This window comes from Diorhabda sublineata, chromosome 4, assembly GCF_026230105.1.
Source record: "Diorhabda sublineata isolate icDioSubl1.1 chromosome 4, icDioSubl1.1, whole genome shotgun sequence".
Lineage (NCBI taxonomy): Eukaryota > Metazoa > Arthropoda > Insecta > Coleoptera > Chrysomelidae > Diorhabda > Diorhabda sublineata.
Window position 1 is genome coordinate 18,673,438 of NC_079477.1, and position 22,486 is coordinate 18,695,923.

Sequence of the window (22,486 nt, forward strand, 5' to 3'; positions counted from 1 at the left end):
TCATATATCTATTGTATAATATGTATTTCAGATAAAGGAGGAAAATAGAAAGATTTTACAAGAATTCCTATCATAGACACACATGTAAAAAAGAAAAAAACGTCACTAAAAAGAAAAATAACAAAGGAACAAATGAAGTTAAGATGGAAAGAACAATCAGAAACAGATTACCAGAAAATGAAAATAAAAAATGGTTCATTGGCGGAAAAATTATTATATATAAGGTATAGTATAGTTTTAACCTGTCCAATGAACTCCAAATACTACCAATTATTCCATACACCCCTTGTGTCAATATATATATATATATATATATATATATATATATATATATATATATATATATATATATATATATATATATAAATTATCTGTTGCTGCTTATATTTCCGCAATTCTTGAAGTTTACGACTGAGCAACGTTGTATCGATGTAATATAAGACAACTGTTTAATTTCCAAACAGTGAATTTTCTATCAGAATACTAAATATTTCTTCTATGATTGTCTTTAAAACCAAATTGTCTACATCTCGATTTATATTCTTATTGGCCGCGCAAAGTATTGATAAAAGTACAAATACGTTCATATAGCAATGTAACTCGTCAAACATTTTGAAAACCAAGTATTTTTCGCAACGATTTTTAATCAACAAAAATTGGAAACAATCTATTGTGAACAACAAAAATTGGACCGGAGTTTCGTAAAATTTTTTAGTGAAATCCATAAAACTTCTAATTTAAAACAAAGAGTTTGCATAGTACATTGGTACTTCAATAAAATTGGTGACATTCCATCGCGGCCAGTGACTTTATTGATGTTCAAACCTTTGTGACCTGCCACATCTCGGTGTAGGAATTCTATTTTCGGTATCGATGAACTGGCTCCAGGCAGGATAGCTGGTAGTTTTCCCCCGTGAATCAAGAGTTAAATTTTAAGCACCCAACAAGTTCCTCTTTTTCGCCCTTGCGAAATAGAGGAATTTGTGACTTAGAAAAGCCTTCACTGACCAGTTTTGTTACAGACTAGAAAGACCTTGATCCATTTGGATAATTGAGAAGAGCATCTATTGTCTGCTTGCAGGTATTTCTCAAGGCAACAAAGTTTGTACGATTTTTGGGACTAGAATTTGTGCGCCATTTGCGATAAGCAGCATTTTTATTGTTGACTGATCTAGTGGAGTTTTTATCAATCCATGGATTGCTGTCTGTGAAACCCCTGAAAGAGTGTGGAATATAGGCTTCCATACCTGTCAAGATGACTTCAAAATCTCGTTTCCATTTGGTTGATCTATAATGCCAAAATTTACGTAATTTAGGTGGATTCTGAGTTTGGATTTCTAATTCACCGTTGCTGAAATTTGTTTTTGATTTGATATTCCGAGTGGTGCATGTATGGTCACGTTGTATATATCAGGGTCTATTGTTAGAACAAGCTAAAAGGCTAGCAAAGTCTCCATCTCGATCAGGGACTCAGGTTGTTTGATTGATAAGTTGAGTCAGTTGGTGACTGTTTGCAAACTCTTCAGCTTCCCGCCTCTCATCGTCAGTTCTGTTGTAAAAATGCAACCAGCTGATGCAATGAGCATTAAAGTCACCAGAAATAACCATATCTGCAATTGGATGGTTTGATTGAAGCTAATCGATTCAATCGGCAAAAATAATTGCATGTGGTAGGTATCACTAGGAGGTCTGTACAATAAACCAAAGAATTTTGTTGTTCGTTGAGTTGTTGTTTTAAATCACATAACATCGAATTCTAAAGGTTCAAGATTCTCTTCCCGCTGGAAAGACATTTAGTCCCTAAGTCGTATCCAGGATATACAAGGTGAACCTTGCTTGTTGTTGAGTACCTTTGATTTTGCTTGAACTATAAAATGATGTCTCTTTGACTGCAGATGTTGGTGTACAGCATTTACATGAATGTTAAGATTTAGTATATCGCAGTAATCTACCTTAAAGATATTTGTACTTCTCCAGTCTTAGGGCGATTTTCATCTCAGTCATGCTATGCCATAAATTTGTTGAATAATTATATTTACTACTTACATTTGTTTTCTCTTTGCTCATAAGATTTAGGCAAGTTTCCATTAGCTCTGTGAGAAATTCTTTTGGTTTCCTCAAATTCCAGGAAGGATTTGCAATGAAAATTCTGAGATATACACCCGCTACCATAAATTCATTTGGTGTAGCAAGATTTGTAAGGCCGTTTGTGTCTGGCATTTTCCAATAGATGGAAGGGTTTGAACTTTGTTCAGTCTGGTGCCTGAAAATCAATTAATTATAATAAAAAATATATATTGAGTATTAACTTGATTTAGTAGTTACGAGTACAAATATATGAACGAATAGAACTTATTATGTGAAGAATAGTTAAGTCTATAAAAATGGCAATTTATAAAACTCTTAACTTACTCTCTTCTAAATCTAGCTACAACTTTGCAAACATTGTCTTTAGTATTCTGATCCCATATAAGTTCTGGATGTTCATGAGCGCTTTCAAACATCGTTACTGCAGCTTCTGGATTATCCCGCATTGCATCAGCAAAGATAGGGGGAAGAAAAGTTCCTAATGCTAATCTCACTTTTGGTCCAACTAGTTTATCAAGACTCATCCTAGCTAGTAATTCTGCACAAGTTTGTCTTATCTTGGAATTTGTTGAATTGCAGAAAAGGTCCAATAGATAAATGACCTGAAAATTTTAAATATTCAATTTATAGGTATTCTTTTAAAATGGCTCTTACTTCTTTGTGAATCTACTAGCAGACACTATTAACTGTTATTCAAACAAAGGATTATAAAAAATATCAAATATAAGAAAATAATTTAAACATCAATTCTATTCATTTCCTTGAATTAATTATTTCTGAGTATTTATAAAAAAAATCGCTTTGAAAATTAAAAAAGAAGCTAAAGCTTGAGTCCAAATTATTTCAATGGCCAATGTAAAAAAATTGAAAAATATAATGCACAGTGTTGAAGGTCTTAGGTAATAGTAGTGAAATATATAAAAGAACTTAGTTTATACAGTGCTTTTAAAAAGTCCCTTTCACACCTTTTATCATTGGAACGATTATACGTAAACTAATGAAATTTGAAATTAAGGTCTGTAAAGTTCCCTACTAGTGATGATAGATGTCGTATTAATCAAAAATCATCACAAGATCATTATGACCAATAATTTTAAATGAAACTCTATAGCAAGTGACAACTCTTATTAGAAGTATTTTAAAAAACCTATCAATGATAGTAAGCTTGTTTTTGTTCGTTCTTACTAAATGGAATTCAAATTTACATATTCATTATTAATTACCAGCTGCTCTATTTACTTTCATACAGCGCAATATACTATTTTGATACATTTTTGTCGTACTTTTATAATGTGTTTGCGGAAATAGTCGTAGATTCTGAAAATTACGTTTGCTTAAAAACGTCAATATTGTCAGTTTCGGTGGCGTAAACCTTTGATTTTAGATAGAGAAAGTCCAAAGATGAAATTTGGTTACCGAACTGAACACCATTAATCTGCACCATAATAGTGTGTAAGAACACCATCCTGTTGGAATATTACTTCCAAATCAACGAATTCATCTTAATTATCTTTCAAGAATTAACGCATTTTTCAACATCAACAGAAAAAATTCGTCAATTAAATTAATACTTTAAAACCCATGACAACGATGTGATTTCCAAGAAAACTTGTTGGAACAATTACCTTCTCGGGAAACTGAATATGTTTTACTAAACATGTGAGGATATGTGTCATTCCAATATCTGATTTTCTGGTTGTATACTTTTTTATTTATCCAGAAAGTATTTTCATCACTAAAACAAATTGTTTTCACTTAGTCTGGCTGATGGTTAATGTTAGTGTTCAGATTTTCAACAAATTCCAATCTCATGTCATGTTAGTCATCTGAGAAATTTTAAATCATTAAATGTACAAAAATTTTAAAATTACCACAATCTACTAAAACAGTTAACATAATTACAAAAATGTCAAAATGGCAAAAGCGATAAATGTTAGATTATTTGACAGCCATCCAGAGACGGAACTTGAATTTTAAATTTTAGTTATAACTAATACATCATAGCTTTGCTTTTCAAAGCCAGTAGCCAAAAATGACATAATCACGATCAATAAAGTATCATTCAATAGCTTTTCTCATTATAAGATTTCATTTAAAATGAACGATGACAATGATCCGCCGCATCATATTTAAAGAATATGTTATTTATTATCACTATGAGAGAACTTTACTATGCAATTTGCAAAATTCTCTAGTTTCTGTATAATCGTTTCCATGGCAAGGGCGGAGGGAACTTTTGAATAGAACTGTATATTCATTATAAGGAACATGATTATATTGTGAATGAAATTCACAAATTCATACGATTATTATCAACACTAAGTTTGATAGTTTCAAATTGGATTGACGAAAAAAAAATTAAGATAATTAAAATACACATTTTCGCTCGAGAATTATTCAGCGACTTCGGGGTTAGAGCCATAGTGACGCCTTTTGATATGTTATTTTGCTGCAAAAAATTGGTGTTTATAATTTTATCATGTGAAACACTGCTAAAAATTTTCAATTCAGTTCTGTTCACATGAAAAAATTGAAAAAGTAAATTTTTCTACACCAGATGCAAACCTGGGACCTGTAATTTGAAAGCATGGAGCATTAATACTATTTATCGTATATCTGTTTTTAACGTATCATGGGAACAATTTATAAATTGAAGTACCTTTTGAAACAATATAAATTTGACCCAAACCTGTCAAAATTATTGTTTGCGTGCGTAGATTTCTCAGTGTTTCAATACTTTATTTTAAATTATATTGAAAAAAGTGAATGAAAGTATATGAGATGACATATGAATATTGAACTGGCAAATGGATTATTAATAACTATAAATAAATACCATCCTTCTATAACATTAAATATCCAATATATGAGAAACTAATACATACTTTTTTGTGTTGATTATTATGGATATTATACGATTATTATAATTTTCGATAACTATGTTTAAATGGACAATAATATTTTGTAAAAAATTAAATAGAATAAAATAACTGTTTCTAACAATGTAGAATAATTTTCCAACAAGAAAACTTCAACAAAAATATTTAGTGGTCGTGGGTAAAGTATAGTATTCTACTCGCATATAATGGGTTATTATTCACTCAGTGATTAAGTGAAGTAAACTTCATCTCGTGAATAATTACCTCCATTTTACACTCATGAATAATATACTCTTTTACACATGTTCCAATTGAAATTTTATTTTAATTAATTTATAAAAGCAATTAACTCACCGCTCCTTTATTTAAAGATTCTTTAACAATTTTTGGGGTTGACATCAGAGCATAAAGAGCATCCAAAGTTTGAGGTTGAGAATCTTGGATAGTATATAGCACTAACAACAAATAACCCAAGACTTCACTAGAAGCCAAATCGTTAATACAATCATTACTTCTTGTTACTAGAGATATAACGTTAAGAGCTCCTTTCGGGATCGGTATGTAGTTAACATTAAGTAAACTAAAAAGTAACCTAAAATGACCAATGCATTGTGTTTCTACACCTGTGTTATTTCGTATCACATTTGTTAAAGCTTCAAGAGTCATCACAGTATTTTTCAATTTATCTTCTATGGTAACTGAAAAAGCTATGTTAACTAAGTTTAGGAGGTCTGATGATTGTTCTTTTAGGTAGCTCAGTAGGTTTATCACAAAGTTCTTGGGGTCCTAAAATTTGTAAATATTTTTATCAAACATCGTTTTTATAGAAATAACAAAATCAAATACACCATACACATTTTTAGCTAAAATGAGAAATGTCAAAATCAAATCTTTAATTCATTATCATTATATTGTAGTTTTACATGTTTTATTGTAGTATTGTAGTCATGACCCCCTCCTAAATCGTGATTAATCAACTTGGTTTTTTGTTTCTTATTAAACGGTGTAAGTAGGAATATGTAAAAGTACGAATTATTTCAATAAAACAATACCTAATAAAACAAAAATAAAATGCTCGGGAAATTTAAGACTAAGAAGTAGAAGAATCTGATATAAACTTATTAATATGAATGTCAAAAACAATGTAATTAACTTATATTTTGTGGGTGGGCTTGACATCAAAGTTTGGAAAAGCCAAAGCAAATCTTAGATAACAAGTACAGTATGTTACCAATATTACTCCATTCATCTTTTTCTTCTCAAAACTCAAATTATCACTTGGTGACAGCCGTTTTGCATTTAAAAGATTTAGCATATATGCATTCTTTAGAAAGGGGTGATACAACTAATTTGGATGTTTAATATTTTACATATTTCATGTTCTATTGACTGATTTTTTTTCAGTAACAGTTGTTCATACAATATTCGAATATTTTTCAACTATTTATTGTTTCTACAATGTTACCAAAATACTCTCTCTAGTCAAATTTGATTAATAAAAAATGTACGAGAATTGCAATGAATGGATCCTAATAAGGCTTCATTGGTTTAAGGATAGGACTGTTCGCTGGTAGTACCATTGCTGAGATTTCAATTTCATCGAGGTAATTTTGAATTATTTCTACAATATCTGTGATAATTCCAAATGCCCTAGTTGGACACGTTTTCATAGCTAATGATGCATACTCGGGTAAGTTTTTAAGGTTTACCAAGGTTTTCTTTCTTGTAGTTTTGATCTGTTTTGGCATACCAAACTATTGCCCTAAACGTGATTACTGATTTCACAATCATAGCGTACATCCATTACCTCATTTTAATATGTCCAGATGTCTCTCAAATACAAAAGAAACTCCGGAAAGTAGGGGAAGAAGTCAAGATACCTGGTAATGTGAGTCATAATAAACAAATTCTATCAAGATTTCGCATTTATTTGTCTTATGTGTAAGAGATGTAAAAATATTTTTTTTCCATAAATAGTAACCTTGTTACCAAAATCAAAAGCCTACCTTGATTGGATACGTTGGTTGCTGGTTATATATTTTGATAAATATACCTCCAATTTTATGTTCCCCTTTATGAGCAGAATATTTAAACTGATTTGGAATATAAAAATCTTCCCGATTTTTATTATTTCTCTCTGTTTCCAAAAAGTCAATTAATTCCGCTCGAGTACCATTATCCCATATTAAATAAGGGGTTTCAGTGTTACTATTTAAAATTTTTAATATCTAAAATAAAATGGATGTAAAAGTAATGGCTAATATTTTTAAAGTTTTAAATGGCCTGAATTATGATTACCTCTTCGGGTTTATCATCTCCGAGTTGTTCGCTGAGATATTCAGTTAATAGCTCTTTTAAAATTCCTCTAGTTAGAGAATTAGGTGGAGGCCGATCTTCCCCCTGAATATAACCACCCAACGCAGCACATGCACTTACTGCTTTTTTGGCAAGCCTATTACTGACCTAAAAATATATAATATCAAATAAAATTAATTTTCATAATAACGTTGATATACAAATATATATTTTTTTTCTCTCAACTCATGACAGAAATATTACCAACTAGCGACCTACTCCAGTTTCACGCGGATAATGGGACTTAATATTACGCCTACATGTTTTGTTTGACTTGAAAACATCAACTTGGTTCAGCTATTGTGTGAATTAGATTATTCTGAGGCAATCTGACATATAGACATGCTCTGTGTTCTAAATGAAGTTATCTTGTTAAATTTCCAAGAATTTTTTCCGATTTATTTTAATAAATTATAGCAGTGAGTTATGTTGCCTATTTATTGATACTAATAATTTCAGAAATGCAATTGAGATAGGAGTATATAAAGGTACATTACAACTATTGGTTTGCATAGTGCAGGTGGACATATGAAAGGGTAGGGAATGGAAATAAAAAAAAAATCATACAAATATGCCGATTTTTACAAGATTCGGAAGAGGCTCAGACTAGCAATTTTTGCCATTTTGGGATATTCAAAAACGTTGCGATATGTGATAAATGGAAGTGAACAAAATTGTACATAATTTTCTTTCAAAATGTTTTTTGTAATTTGTAACATGCCATTAGGCCTGTTACGTTTTTCTTCAAATATTTGGATATTCTTTAAAAAAATTCAATGAAACGTCAATGTCAAACTTCCTCTAGCTACATTCAGAAACTGGAGTTTAATATAAAATATAGTGGTCACAAAATTACAATTATCTTTAATAATCTCCTTTCATTTTAAGCAAATTTTATGTACTTATTTACATGTAAATTTGTATTTATTTGTGTTTTATGTGTATGGTAATATTTTAAAAAAATATAAATTCAATATTTTTATACGCTAGAGCATAACCTCATTTTTCTTCAAATTCGTTATATCTAGTCGTTCTTCCTTCAGTAATTTCCATCTGTGTTCTCGTTCCCTTAGTCATCTTTTTTTACGCATTTCTACAGCTGCCTGGTTAGAGTTAAGCTCCCATCAAGGAACAAATTGGTGCACTGTGAGGACATATATAACCAACCAAAGGATAACCAAACAAAATTTCAATGTCAAAATATTTTAATACTCAACATATTTTTCTCTTAATTGGATACATTTATTATAGCGACGTCTCTAGACCTTTGAAACAAATGTTTCTTCTTGCTCTGCAAACCAGACCTCCACATCTTTTATTATTTATGGAACAATTGGTGATATTCATTCTGATTTCAGTGTTGACTAGGACAAAACCAATAATCACAATAATACTGGCAGACAGATAATACCATCTACATTTTTGTGTAGAATGGTTTATTTCTGGATTTCACTATTTTCGACAAGTGTTCTACTATGGTTCACAAATATTCTAAATTGTATCTCCTAAACAATCGTTAATATAAAAACTTATCACATACTTACCTCTTGCTTATTAGCTTCCTCGCTCTTTTCTACACCACCTTCATCTAATGTGAAATCATAATTAAATGTATACAATAACAAATGCCAAAGAGCACCAGATTTCAGAAGTTCCATTTGTAAAATTGAATCCATGGATAGGGCAATTACACATTCTGTTGCCACTAAACACAGTTTTGTTAAATGCTGAAAAAAATGCACATGAAAATCATAAAACTACAAAATTGAGTAAAGAATTTTTATAATGGCTAGATGGTTGGTTCAATCACACTGAAGTCAAGTGGTAGTTAATCAAATCATAGTTGAACTTGAAAAACATAATCTATATCTGAACAAAAGTAACTTATACACTGATTAGCATAAATTTTAGTATTTCTAAACTCAAATCCAAGTCAGTCAAATGAGAGCACAGACTATTTAGTCAAATTTCAACTACTGAGATTTATTGATTAAGACCAGTTATTAGTTCCAAGATTATATTTTATATTTGGTTATTACGGATGAGTTTATTTCACGTAAAATACAGTAACTGGCAAAATATCGATCCATAAAAAAATTGATAAGGTCTGTTAAGTGACAAATTTGTTATTTTGAATTCAATTTGATTAACTTCTTTTTTAGGTTGTCACAAAATTTATTTTTTACTGTAACTTTAAAACCGCATTGAAAGCGTTAATAAATTTTCAGCCTTGTAATTTTTTATTTTTTATCAGGTAGAAAGGATTGAGACACATTTTTAGTTTTCCCTGTGGCAATAAAAATGATTTTATAAATTTAACTTATTCTGCATAGAGGGCTATTCAATTATTGTCAGTTTTGTAATATAAAACTTGTTTATTGTTACTGAGGCAGAGAGATTATTGCTTAGGTTGTGGCTGGTAGATAACAGTATTATATGGCAAGAGTATTGGGGGTTTCAAGATGTGAGGTTCAAAGATTCGTAAAATAGTTTCTTGGCTTTGGTGTACTCATAAGAAGAAATTATTGTCGTCTATTGAAGTAACATTTGAAAACTGCAAAAGACGACAACAAGTTCATGTTTCACAACAGTTTGGTGGAACTCTTTATAGTATTAAGAATTTATCAACAATTAATTAAAGTAATAGTGCCCCACCCTCACCAAATCCCGTCAAATGAACAGTACGTATAATTATCTGAGCAAATTATTAAAAAGATTTAAGCCAGATTATCATAAAACTAAACTGCGTCTGCAAATACAAATGAAAAAATGTATAGCACTATGAATTCTTCAACAAATGATAAAAACAAAAGCAAAACTCTAAAACAAATTATAACATATTGACTTAAAATCACAATACATAATTCTATAAAAATATTTGATAATATCGCGCGAATGAATCAACTGAATTTTTTTACTTTAGTGGTTTTACAAAAAAAACACTGTCAAATTATAAATTTCGGGTTTCGAAATTTATTTTTAAAAAACTTTATTTTTGAATATTTATATGAATACAATTAATCTCAAGATCGAACTAATTATAAACATTAAATATCATCGAATTGTTTACAAACATCTTATTTATAGTAAAATAGTGCTGATACATGTTTACGTTATTTCATACAAAAATAGAATAAATGCTGATACATGTTTATGATATTAGATACAATGGTATTGTTTTAAAAATGTCCTTCAGGAATTCTTCGCATGTAACTCCTCCATCCCTAAGAATGAAAAATGACGGAGGTATTTTTCATCCTTTGTTGTCTTTCCTCTTCTAATTCGATGTCTTCTTTCTTCATTTCTTCTATTTTCTGTTTTCTTACAAACTTATATTTATATTTTCGAATTATCCAAAATATTATGAAAATTATACAAATTATTATTATTACAGTAAATAGTCCTATCGATACATGACTTTGTGGATTATAAATTTCATGAATTGATTTTATATTCTTAGCGATGTTATTAATTTCATACAATTTATTAAAATCTATATTAGTTAAATTAGGGGATTTATAAATTTCATTATTCAAAAATTTAAAGTTTAATTTCGGTAGTATTATTGATTTCCCTTTTTTAATTTGTACATTGGTTGAGAAAATTTCACTTCCTACTTGAATATTACAATTTTTTGGAATTTTTATAAGTGATGGATATATTAATTTAAAATAGCGGTCTGATACACATTTAGAAATTACATCAGTTTCAAAATTTGGAATCACTAAAAGTTCATCATTTGTTACTTGTTCCAATATTGTTTCTTGAAGATTAATTTCACTAATTACACAATTTTTACCGGAATGTCCATTTAAAAGTTCAACAGTACAGTTATCTTGTAATTTGAAAGTTTCTTTACAATAATATTTTCCTTCTAATTCGGGGCATTCTTCTTTGATGAAAGTAACTTCATTTTGACTTCTGGCCAAGTAAGGTTGCGGAGGGATAAATATTGTATGGTTTTGAATTACGGGGTATAAATGAAAGAATTCATAGGTTTTAGGTTTTAGGATAGGAACATGGGTAGCAAATATTATTTTGGATTTGGAAAAGGTTACTTGTGAACCAAGAAAGAGATAATATGTCAAAATATTATTAAATTTTGGTATTTTTTCTTCATTATAAATGGTACTTAAATATTTTATCATTTCTAAAATTTCTTGGCTCGATATAACTGAACTGTGAATTGTATTTAATTTAGAAAACGTTATTGCATTTTCAATATTATCAATCAATGTAATTAAACTCTGACAATCCCGATTAATTTGTGAAATTGTACTTTGAAATGTTATAAAATTATTTAAAGTTATTATTTTGTTTTCAATTGAAATGTGAAATTTCTCTATATTATCAAAAAGTTTCCGTTGATTATCCCATAGAGTCGTAATCGATTTGTTATAATGATCAATTAATTTTTTATGTAGTGATATTTGTAAATTAACTTCGTGAATTATTTGTTTCTGATTTTGTTGTAGGACATTTATAGCGTTATTATATCTTTCTTCATCGTCCGAATCTAAAGTTCCAAAAAGCCATTTATCTATTTTGCCTCCAGCATTTATTAATCCTCTTTTCAATCTTAAATGTGGGTAAATATTTTCTGATTTTTTATCTAAAGTGTTAATTAAAATTTCTGTTCTACTCAATGATTGTTCAGCAAAGTTATGGTATGAAATAGGATTTGTTGCGTTCGCTTGAGATAAATTATTTCTTAGGTTATAATAATATTGTTTTAAATTATTGATTTGTTTATGAATGAATTCTAAATCTATATAGTAGATGAAAGTATGTTTAGAATGTATAAGATTACTGGTTCCCAAATTGATAGGTAATAATAAATTATTTACGTTCGAAACTGTTATGTCTTCTATTTTGGTCATCTTGTAAAGTAATAGTAACGTTATTACTATTGTCAGCTTCATTATCTGTAACAATTTTTTGTTTTAGTTTTTTGGTTTTCTAATTATATTTTTATGATATGTCCCTTTGTTTGTTTCTAATAATATGCCAGAATCTTTTATAACTTCGGCTTTTTTGAATTTAGGTAGGTTTTTGTCTCGAAGTTTTGTTTTAATGTAGGCTATGTTTTGATTTTTATAGGATAGGGGATCGTTTCTGTTTTCATTTCTCTTATTAATTATTTTTTCTTTAATGTTAGCATTTCTATCTTTAATTTTTTCATATAATAATTTGGAGGTTTCTTTGTGATTTTGTATGTAATTAGATATTATTAAATGATCGTCTAAATCGAATGGATCAGGGTTATTTATATGGCCTTTAATAATTTCAAATGGCGTAAATTGCGTTACGGAATGAATTGAATTATTATATGCTAATATTGAGTGTTTTATCAATTGATCGGGAGTCAAATCATTATTATTTTCTTTTATGCACCTAAAATGTTCGATTAAACTGGAATGAAAACGTTCAACAGGTGAATTAGAATTGCTATTTTTAGACGTGGTATAATGTAACTCAATTTTGTGTAATTTGCAAAAATCTTGTAGGTCATTATTTTTAAATTCTGAACCACAATCAGCTGTTATTTTATAAGGTAAACCATGATGAGTAACGTAATTTAATATGTTATCAACAACTGAAGTTCCATTCATACTTGACATTGAATATGCTTGACCGTAAGAGAAATAGATACATTTCTTGTTATTGTTGAATATGAAAGATTTACTATCTTAATAACATTGACATATCAAATCAAATTTAATTGAAGGGTTTATATTATATTTATTCACTTAACACATTTCACAATTATTAATAAAGTTTTCTACGTCTTCTGAACTCATAGGTTTGTTTTGATTAATTGATTTATATCTATTTTATTTTTTGCACCAATTATAAGTTTCGTGCCAATTATAATTTTCGTTAATTAGTTTTTCATCTTCTTTTGAATGATTAAAATTGTGAATTTCGTATTGATTTATTTCAAATGGTTGAGCTTTAAGGGGTTCATTTAAAGTTATAGGTATTGTATTAAATGATTCATTTGTGTTATACTGATTATAATTTGAATTTTTATATTATTTTCTTTTCCCATTAGTTGAATAAACAAAGTTATGGATTATATTATTAAATTTCTTATATATATTCTAATTAATAATAACTTTTTATTATTATAGTTTCTAAAAGTTTACTAATATTTAATTTTTATGTTTTACATATTTTTTATCCATTAATTCTAAATCTTATCTATTCTTATAACATAATAATAAAAAAGAAAGAAAAGTCTTTGTATAAAAATCCATTTTATAATTTATTGAATTGCGTACCATTTCAATGAATGATAATATCTATTTTTCCAAAATTGTTCTTCTATTATCTTTTCATTTAATATAGCATTTAATTTTCTATTGAAATATTTTGAACTTATTTCATTATTATTTCTATCAAATTCTTTATTAATTGTTTCATAATTAATAACCATTTTCTCATTATCATTATTCAAGTCTCTTTTATTAATCATATTATTTTTATTTTGTATATTCAGTATATTTGTATTTAATTCAGGTTTTATAAGATAACATTCTTTTTCTAATATATCATTATCTATTTTCATAACATCATTTATATCTTTTTCGTCCCTTGTCATATCATTATTTATTTCATTTATTTCTCTGTTTAATTCTATTACATTTTCTTTTACTTCAATTTCATTATTCTTTTCTGTTACATTTAATCTATCTTTTTCTTCTTTATCAAATAATTTACTAAGATCTAGTTCTACTTGTTCATTTATTTCTTTACAATGATTTAATTCTGATTCTTCTTTTTTTTTATTAATTTTTTAATTTCTGGTGAGGAATTATTAGATGTGAAATTTATTTCAATTATTTGTTCACTGGGTTCTGATTCGTTAATTTTTATAAAATTTTCAAAATATGTTAATGCATCATTAGGAGTAAAATTTATTTCTTCTATGTTTGATTCTTTTTCCGAGGCTCTTTCCGAAAATTTACGATTCGATCATTATCTTCGTCGCGTTCAAACAAATGGTGAAAATCAATTATTTCTTCTTCTTCTTCTTCTTTATTTTTGTAATTATTATTATATAGTTCTTCAGAAGTAAAATTCGGTTCATTTCGTGATTTAAAATATTTGTTATTATTTGTATTATTATTATTATAATTATTATTATTATTTATACGTCTACTTGGTCTGTCAGAAAAATTTCTTGATGTCGTTGACATCGGTTCAGGTCTAGGCAAACGATTTACAGGTATTTGGTTCGGGCGGAAAACATTTTTCCTAGGACCAAATACTTGCGCATTCGTTGGGTAATTTTGTCTTCTTTGCGGTATTGGATTTACATTTATAGGTTGACTAGGGAAATTATTATAATTATTATTATTGTATCTTTCATTATAATAGTTATTATTATTATATCTATCATAATTATTATTATTAGGTTGTCGGTAGAAAGAATTATAATTATTATGTTGGTTATTTCTATTATTTCTTGATGAATTCATTTGAACATTAGTATTATTATTATTATATTTAACTTTAGGTTCGTAAAATTGACCATAAAGTTTTTCGAAATTTTCAAACTCGTCTACATAAGCCATAGCGTCTTCCAGAGAATTAGGCTTTTTTAAGTACATATTGTTACGTATAACGCCTGAACATCCCGCAATAAAGGTGTTCAAAGCTGTTTTCTCACAGTGATTAATTTGACATCTTTTATCAATCTCTCCTAAGTTTAAATTATTACTGATAATTTGTATAGTCTGACTTTTTAATAATTGCAATCTGTTACCAAAAGCTATTAAATTTTCATTTTTAAATGGTCGTGTTCTCGTTAATTCTTGTAAAATACAATCTAAATCACGCCTATCTGCAAAACATTGAATCAAGGCTTCTTTTAATTTAAACCATGTATTCAACTCAATTCTATTTCCCACTATTAACTCGGCTTTATCTATTAATTTTTCTTGTGTGCATTCTAATACGTGATTATTAATATCTTGATCATTATAAACTGAATACGTCTCTATAAGGTTCTCACATCGATTTATAAATTTATTTAATGTATTTTTATTTCCATCATAAGGTTTAATATTCTCTAACTTTAATCTAAATAAATCCCAATTTAGGGTTTTTGGATTTGACGTTGCCATTTTTATATATTCTGAATTATCTTTTAAGTTTAATTCACTGAATGTATTCAATAATTTATCAAAATCGTTCATAAAATAATATATTTAAAATTATTAAATTATTTCTTCCCTATTCAAAGTTCTGATAAGGATGGATAATAAGGAATCAAAATAATAAGGAGACTTGGCACTTACAGCTATCTGAAGTCCTGTCCCTCGTTGAATACGTAGATCTAGTGCTGAGGTACTGGAGTACTTAGCCGGAACTTTATCGCACTTTGCGTAAACTCGCGACCGCACTAATCCGAATGACTGCGCCAATTATAAATTTCGGGTTTCGAAATTTATTTTTAAAAAACTTTATTTTTGAATATTTATATGAATACAATTAATCTCAAGATCGAACTAATTATAAACATTAAATATCATCGAATTGTTTACAAACATCTTATTTATAGTAAAATAGTGCTGATACATGTTTACGTTATTTCATACAAAAATAGAATAAATGCTGATACATGTTTATGATATTAGATACAATGGTATTGTTTTAAAAATGTCCTTCAGGAATTCTTCGCATGTAACTGTCATTGTATAAATGACGCACAACACATTTCTAAAGATTCACAAAATATGCTAATTTTTTTATCTCAATTTTTAACTAAATTGGCGTAATAAGCATGAGTAATTGTCTACATGGTAATAAAAAACGATTGCAAATGTCTTTTCGAATTTGTTTGTATGCGTCTATTAACATTCGTGGTACGCATGTTCATTTCGGGAATAAGTGACAGGCCACTATGTTCATCTATTTTTATAATAATCAGATGTCGATCTTACAATGCGAAATAATGAACTTTTTTCAAAATATTTCTGTATAGTAGCGGTTGTGGGTGCTCCATCTGCATGCATGCATTAAACTTGCGTTGAGGTCACTCTTACAAACAACTATTTTGATACCGAAATGTGACTTTCTAAAATTCAGGCTTTCTTGAAGAAAAAAGGATTTTACAGCTGGTGATCAATGAATGGTGTTGTCAGACATATATAATTATTAATTAAATTTTATGTGTTCTTTAGATGCATCACATTGTTTAATAAATGGTTTTCAGTGAGAATAATTACACTATAATAATATTAAACACTTACTTTGAAAAATAGAATTCGACACAAATCCACAATCAACTGTTTCAGTTCCACCATCCGTTCTCTGCATGCCGGAAACTGAGCTGCTACTGAGAAACATTTTGTTATATGTATGCAAACTTGAACTGGAACTTCTTCGGGTTTAGATGAATTATTAAGCACATTAACACATCTAGTGTATGCTTCCAATAATATCTAAAATATAAAGTTAGCAAATATTAATATTTAAAAATGTTATCTATATTTAAAAAAAGATGTGAATCATTACAACATAGAGTTAAATGTTTTCATTCATAAATCCTATATATTGTTTTAAAGCTATTAGTGATTGGGAGAGAGAAAGACAGATCTCTGTACACTTGCTGGTAATGTTGTAAGTAGTGATTTCATATGATTGTCATAGGGGTGACTATGAAACCTACACATTTTTTTATACTTTATATTCATTCAACTATTTATTTATTTACGATACGCCAACATTTAAACCTTACTAAAACTTAATAAATAAATTAGTATTAACTATTAGCATAATGGATCACTGCATCTTAATATAGCTTGTGTAATTTATATGCTGGTGTATTACGAGTTACTAAATGAGGTCATGCACTTAGTGTTGATAAAATAATTACCCAAGCTATGAATAAAGTGACAGAAAATATATATAACGAAAAAATAAAAACGGAAATAAAGGAACGTTTGGATAGAGAGGGCATACGAGGATATATTGAAAAATTCTTAGCCTACTATAGAACCAAACAAAATTTCAATGTCAAAATATTTTATTACTCAACATATTCTTCTCTTAATTAGATACATTTAATACAGTGAACCTGCAACGTCTCTAGACCTTTCAAAAAAAAATGTTTCTTCTTGCTCTGCAAACCAGACCTCCACAGCTTTTATTACTTCCTCGTTGGAAGAAAATTAACGACCTTTTAGAATTTTTTTCAGTGATGATAGTCGGACGGAGCCAAATCTGGTGAATAAGGGGGGTGTTCTAGTCATTCAAACCCTAAATCACGAATTTTTTGCATGGCAACATGAGATTTCCTCTTTAATTTTTTCCCGATAAGTGGTCAGTAATGTCGAATAGTAATCTGCAGTTATTGTTCTACCCTTATCCAAAAAATCAATCATGATTACTCCATGGCAATCTCAAAAAACTGAAGCAAGAACTTTTCCATCAGATTTTTGGACACGAAACTTCTTAGGCCTTGGAGAACCAGAGTGTCGCCATTCCATCGGTTGTTGCTTTGTTTCTGGATCGTAGAAATGTACCCAAGTCTCATCCATAGTAACAATTCGGTTTAAGAAATCTACATCGTTTTCAAATCGAGCACAGATCGAACGCGATCGAAGCTCCACTGTCTTTTTTGATAATGTGAAGAAAAGGAATAAACAGCATAGAACCAACGAGAGCTGAATAACAATAGTTGCTAATTGAAGATCAATAGCAAAAAATTAGCTTAAGTATACAATGAAACATGGGTTAATAAAGAAGAGTGGAAATTTATGAAAACGACAAAAATACACAGGAAACAGAACAAACAAATCTTACAGTAGCATTTAGCTGGTAAATAGTAATGGAATATTAAAAAATACCCAACGTCAAGTAGTTTAATTCTTTCAAAAGAATCTTTAGCTAACAATATCATCTATAGTCTGGTAAACATAAAAGTGAATATAATCAGAACGACAATTTTTATGTAATTATTTGAGCACAAGCAAATCTATCATTTGTGCCTTGATTTAATAGACATTTTAATAGACATATCAAAAAGTTTATACGTTAAGAAAAAGTAGTGATGAAAAATAATTTTTGGTACACATCTAAGGTAGCTGTTTTCAGTAATAAATAGAGTGATTTCAGCAGTATGGTTTACTTTTAATATTATTATTAATTAGATCAAACTCATGTCAACTACATATTTTTTCATGTTAGGTATTTTAAAAATTATAAAATACTGTAGTATTTTTGGTATAGGGATATTGTAAAGTGTGTTCAACATGTCTCTAAAATGAAAGTATGAATTGAACAAAATTTACATTCATTCAACTTAGGTGGATTCTATAGTTTTACATTGTCATTTATGCCAGAAATAATAGAATTGTGTAGAAGCTATATTAAGATCAATATCATGTAACATTTTGAGTTCTTTATTTGATGACAGATATAATGTTAGGAGTATTTAATAATATTTTGCCCAAGAAATTGTTTAACAGGCTATGAATGTTGAATGAATGAGAGTTAAATATTTTATTTTGAACGATAATAATAATTACCTCAAGTCCATTTTCTCGCCTTAATTCTTCTGCATTTAGTGCAGAACACTGTACTGTATGATATGCCAGCTCACACGCAGCAGTGAGTAGAGGAGCGTTTTTGGAAAACAACTGTTCATCAGCTGTTTCTATCTTTATCGTTTTAATAAGTTGAGGGTATCCTGCATATTTATATGGTTGCAATTCTAAAAATAAATATATAAACTACTTTTTTTGCAAAAATTGGAATAATGTAACCAGAAAGCAGAATTTTGTATTGATTAATAGAATCCGATGAATACAAAAAAAAATCTAATGACACATGTAGAGCAACAAAGATAAATATCGATTCAAAATTTGATCATATTCAAAAAGAATTTGATAAAAGTTCGATCTTCTTTTCGTTTCTGTTCCAAATAATTACACATAGTAAACATAAATAATAACACTGGTAGACAAAAAAATCTTACTGAAACATAAAACTGAATAGCATACTAGTAGTAGTAGTAGTATGAATATATTTAAATACAAGTATGGCTAGAAAAAAGGCTGTAAGACATAAGGTTTTTGTTCTTATATATATTTGTTCGTATTACTGATATTGAACCAACAAATACAATAATATTTATTTGTAACTCTCTTTTTTGTAAGAATATCAGTAATCACTTATGATAGATGGATTTCATCTCCCTTGGTGCTTCCAAGACGAATGAGTCTAAGTCCTTAGCTTGGCATCACTTAACTGGGCAAAACCTCAGATATTTAAATTCATATTTTTCATAGTTTCTCATTAGTCTAAATTTAATGTGAAGTGGGAGCAAAAATACTTTTTTGCGTCTACAAGAGGCATATACATTTTGAGATTTCAGTTGAAATTCAGATTTTTTCCAAAAAACAAAGAAAACAGCAATATTTTGGAAATTTGATATTTCGATTACAACAACCAAATACATGAAATAAGCCTTTTTCACATTTTCAGAAAAAATTCTTCACTAATATAACAAAACTTTGCAGCTGCGGGGTGCGTATGACTTGCCATTTTTGTCGTTTTCCAAACTATACAGAACCATTAACTTTAAAACTCAAATAGAAACTAAATAAGAACTTAAATGACCCACTCAATCGAATATTTCTGCTTATTAATACAAGGCCAAATTAATAACCTCTCATAAAATTTACTACCTGAGAATAAAAATGGATCCAAGAACATATTGAGAAGTGGTACGTATTAAAACTTCAATTAACGCAGCAGCAGAAGTCACGGAATACTCCCTTTGGAAAGCTGCAATAAGGTTAAAAAAACTGCAACTACATAATTCTCAGATCAAAAATGAGAATACCTTGGCTATAAACGATAGAGAGAAATTCGAAACGTTTTTTAAATGGACATGAACAGTTTCCTAGACACAACTAAAAAAATGATAAAAGTAATAAAAAGAAATCAATATAATAAAGGTACCACATTTCGATTTAATGTAGTATTATGTCGTAAATTATTTCTCTATTACCAGCTAAAAATCCTGAGGTAGTTATCTCCTAAAGGACCAATCCGCCACAAAGTATTTTCGACTCTGCACTTCAGAGGTAACTTATCTAGTCCAGGCTACCAAAGTAAAAATGAGGTATTACCTCCGATTTCCATAAACTTGCATTAATTTGCTTGAAAATTTGGAATGAAGCTTGACTTACCTTTATCTTCAAAATCTACCCTATGCCGATATAACCTTATTACCCTTAGGGGTGAAAACTACCCCTTATTGCAAAGAATCAATAAAATTATGAGTATAAGAATTTAATGAGTGGAAAAATACTTTTAAGATAAGAATAAAATTTGTTTAATCCTTTAATATAGCATATATATTTTTAGACCCTGCTTAATGTGTTTCATCCCTTATAAAGCACCCAAGGTTAGTATAAAATTAAAAAAAATATTATTTAATCACTTTGTCGTAGCTTACTTATTTAAAATTGACTCTTTTTGTTTGTGTTCAACTCAAATATTTTGCATCCCAAATGTTCAAGTCATCCTTTATTTCAAAAAAAATTGAAAAAAAAAATATTTATAAACGTATTTACTCTTTTTGATGATTTATTTATTTTAAATGGACATATTTATATATGTCGTAACGTAAATATTTTATATTTATAATGTTCAACCCCTATAAAGCATCCCCTATTTCGAAAAAAAATTTAAAACATATTTACAGACGTCCTTATGCCATTTTTTTGGTTTATTGATTTCAAATTTTTTTATCTCTTTTAAAAAAAAGTATTTAATTTTTTGGCCATACCTCGGTTAATTTTCAAGTAAATTAGTCTCTCAAAACGTATATTTATAGGAAATTTTATAACCTATAAGTTTATAAATTTATAAATATTTTTCAAAGGACAACGTGTAAAGGGTTCGAAAATGGTATCAGTTATACGTTAGGGTACGATTTGTAAAGTCATATCTCAGTTGTTTTAGAAGTTACAAATAATTTGGAAAAAGCAAAATATTTGTTAAAAAAAATACTTTTTGTTCCTCAGAAATTTTTTAAAAAAGGAGAAATGTTTAAAAATTTCGATAATGAAATTATGCATTCTAAATCACTTCTTTATTTGTCTGAAATCTGTTTCCACCAAATTTTTCAAGTTTGGGATCAGGTTATGTGAATAGGGGGGATAAGAAAAAAAATCCTAACTTATTTTGGTGGACTTTTCTGTTACTCGTCATTGAATTTTACAAAAATTTCGTTCAATAAAAATCTCTTTATGTGGTATTCCCTACATGCTTACAAAATTTCATTATATCGATAGAAAACTATGCTTGCCAAACTACTACTTATGAATAAATTCTGATTACTACATTAGATTTAGAAATCAAGTATCACAAATAAGTTGAGTATATTGTTAAAAGGATAAAAAGGAATATTATTAATGAACACATATACATGTTACAAATCGAAAAGAATAACACAAAATTTAGGAATATTCGATTTAAATAAACGAAAAGGAGGATTTTAAAAAATGGTTCACATACATAAGAACGAGTATAATTTATTTTATAAACTTTTATGCCACATTGAATAATTTAATTGATGGGTGCTACATATTTTTGAGATGTAAAAACTGATTTTTCTTGTTAAAGCAGATATCTATTTTTATTTTATTCTTATTTTGATATTCATTATGTTGGCAATCTATTGATTAATATAATTACACCAATTGTTAGCGTCAAAGACCAAGGTAGGTCGATACGTCAATTTTTACGCCTTATTTTAAACTAATTTTCATTGAAAAGTAACCTGAAATCAACTATCACGAAAAAAATAATTTTTCATTTGCTCTCCTAATTGGTATCTAATTCTCTGCCATTTTTTTAAAACTTTTGTCACTTTTCCTTATATTCATATATTACTACGAAAATGTATATAATAGTAAGTGATTAAATTCATTATTTAATATAAAAAACAATTGTTAAAAATTACCTTCTGAGTATCTTTGGAATAAAATACTTTGTGTTCGTAGTACTAGGACTATATTATTAGGATTGGGTCCATCTCCTGTCCAACAGCTACGGCTACACAAAAATTCGTAAGCAGTGTTTACTTTTTCAAATATATCCTAAAAAGAAGAGTATATTATACTAATCAGGTAGTCGGT

The 22,486-nt window shown here is 28.4% G+C and overlaps 1 protein-coding gene and 1 long non-coding RNA gene across 2 annotated transcripts in view; one reads left to right on the plus strand and one right to left on the minus strand.

Annotated features, from left to right (window-relative positions):
• LOC130442517 (dnaJ homolog subfamily C member 13) overlaps positions 1 to 22,486 on the minus strand; it is a 57,665-nt gene that overhangs the window by 1,862 nt on the left and 33,317 nt on the right. Inside the window, exons 20-28 of the mRNA XM_056776683.1 lie at positions 22,312 to 22,447; positions 18,863 to 19,047; positions 16,583 to 16,774; positions 8,867 to 9,049; positions 7,266 to 7,430; positions 6,974 to 7,195; positions 5,322 to 5,753; positions 2,413 to 2,690; positions 2,047 to 2,263 (exon numbers count right to left, since the gene is read on the minus strand). Coding sequence (XP_056632661.1) covers positions 2,047 to 2,263; positions 2,413 to 2,690; positions 5,322 to 5,753; positions 6,974 to 7,195; positions 7,266 to 7,430; positions 8,867 to 9,049; positions 16,583 to 16,774; positions 18,863 to 19,047; positions 22,312 to 22,447 — 2,010 coding nt within the window. The remainder of the gene's footprint in view (positions 1 to 2,046; positions 2,264 to 2,412; positions 2,691 to 5,321; positions 5,754 to 6,973; positions 7,196 to 7,265; positions 7,431 to 8,866; positions 9,050 to 16,582; positions 16,775 to 18,862; positions 19,048 to 22,311; positions 22,448 to 22,486) is intronic.
• LOC130442522 (uncharacterized) lies at positions 94 to 6,755 on the plus strand. Its single transcript, XR_008909782.1, has 3 exons — positions 94 to 224; positions 6,521 to 6,571; positions 6,697 to 6,755. It is a non-coding gene; the product is annotated as an uncharacterized LOC130442522 (long non-coding RNA).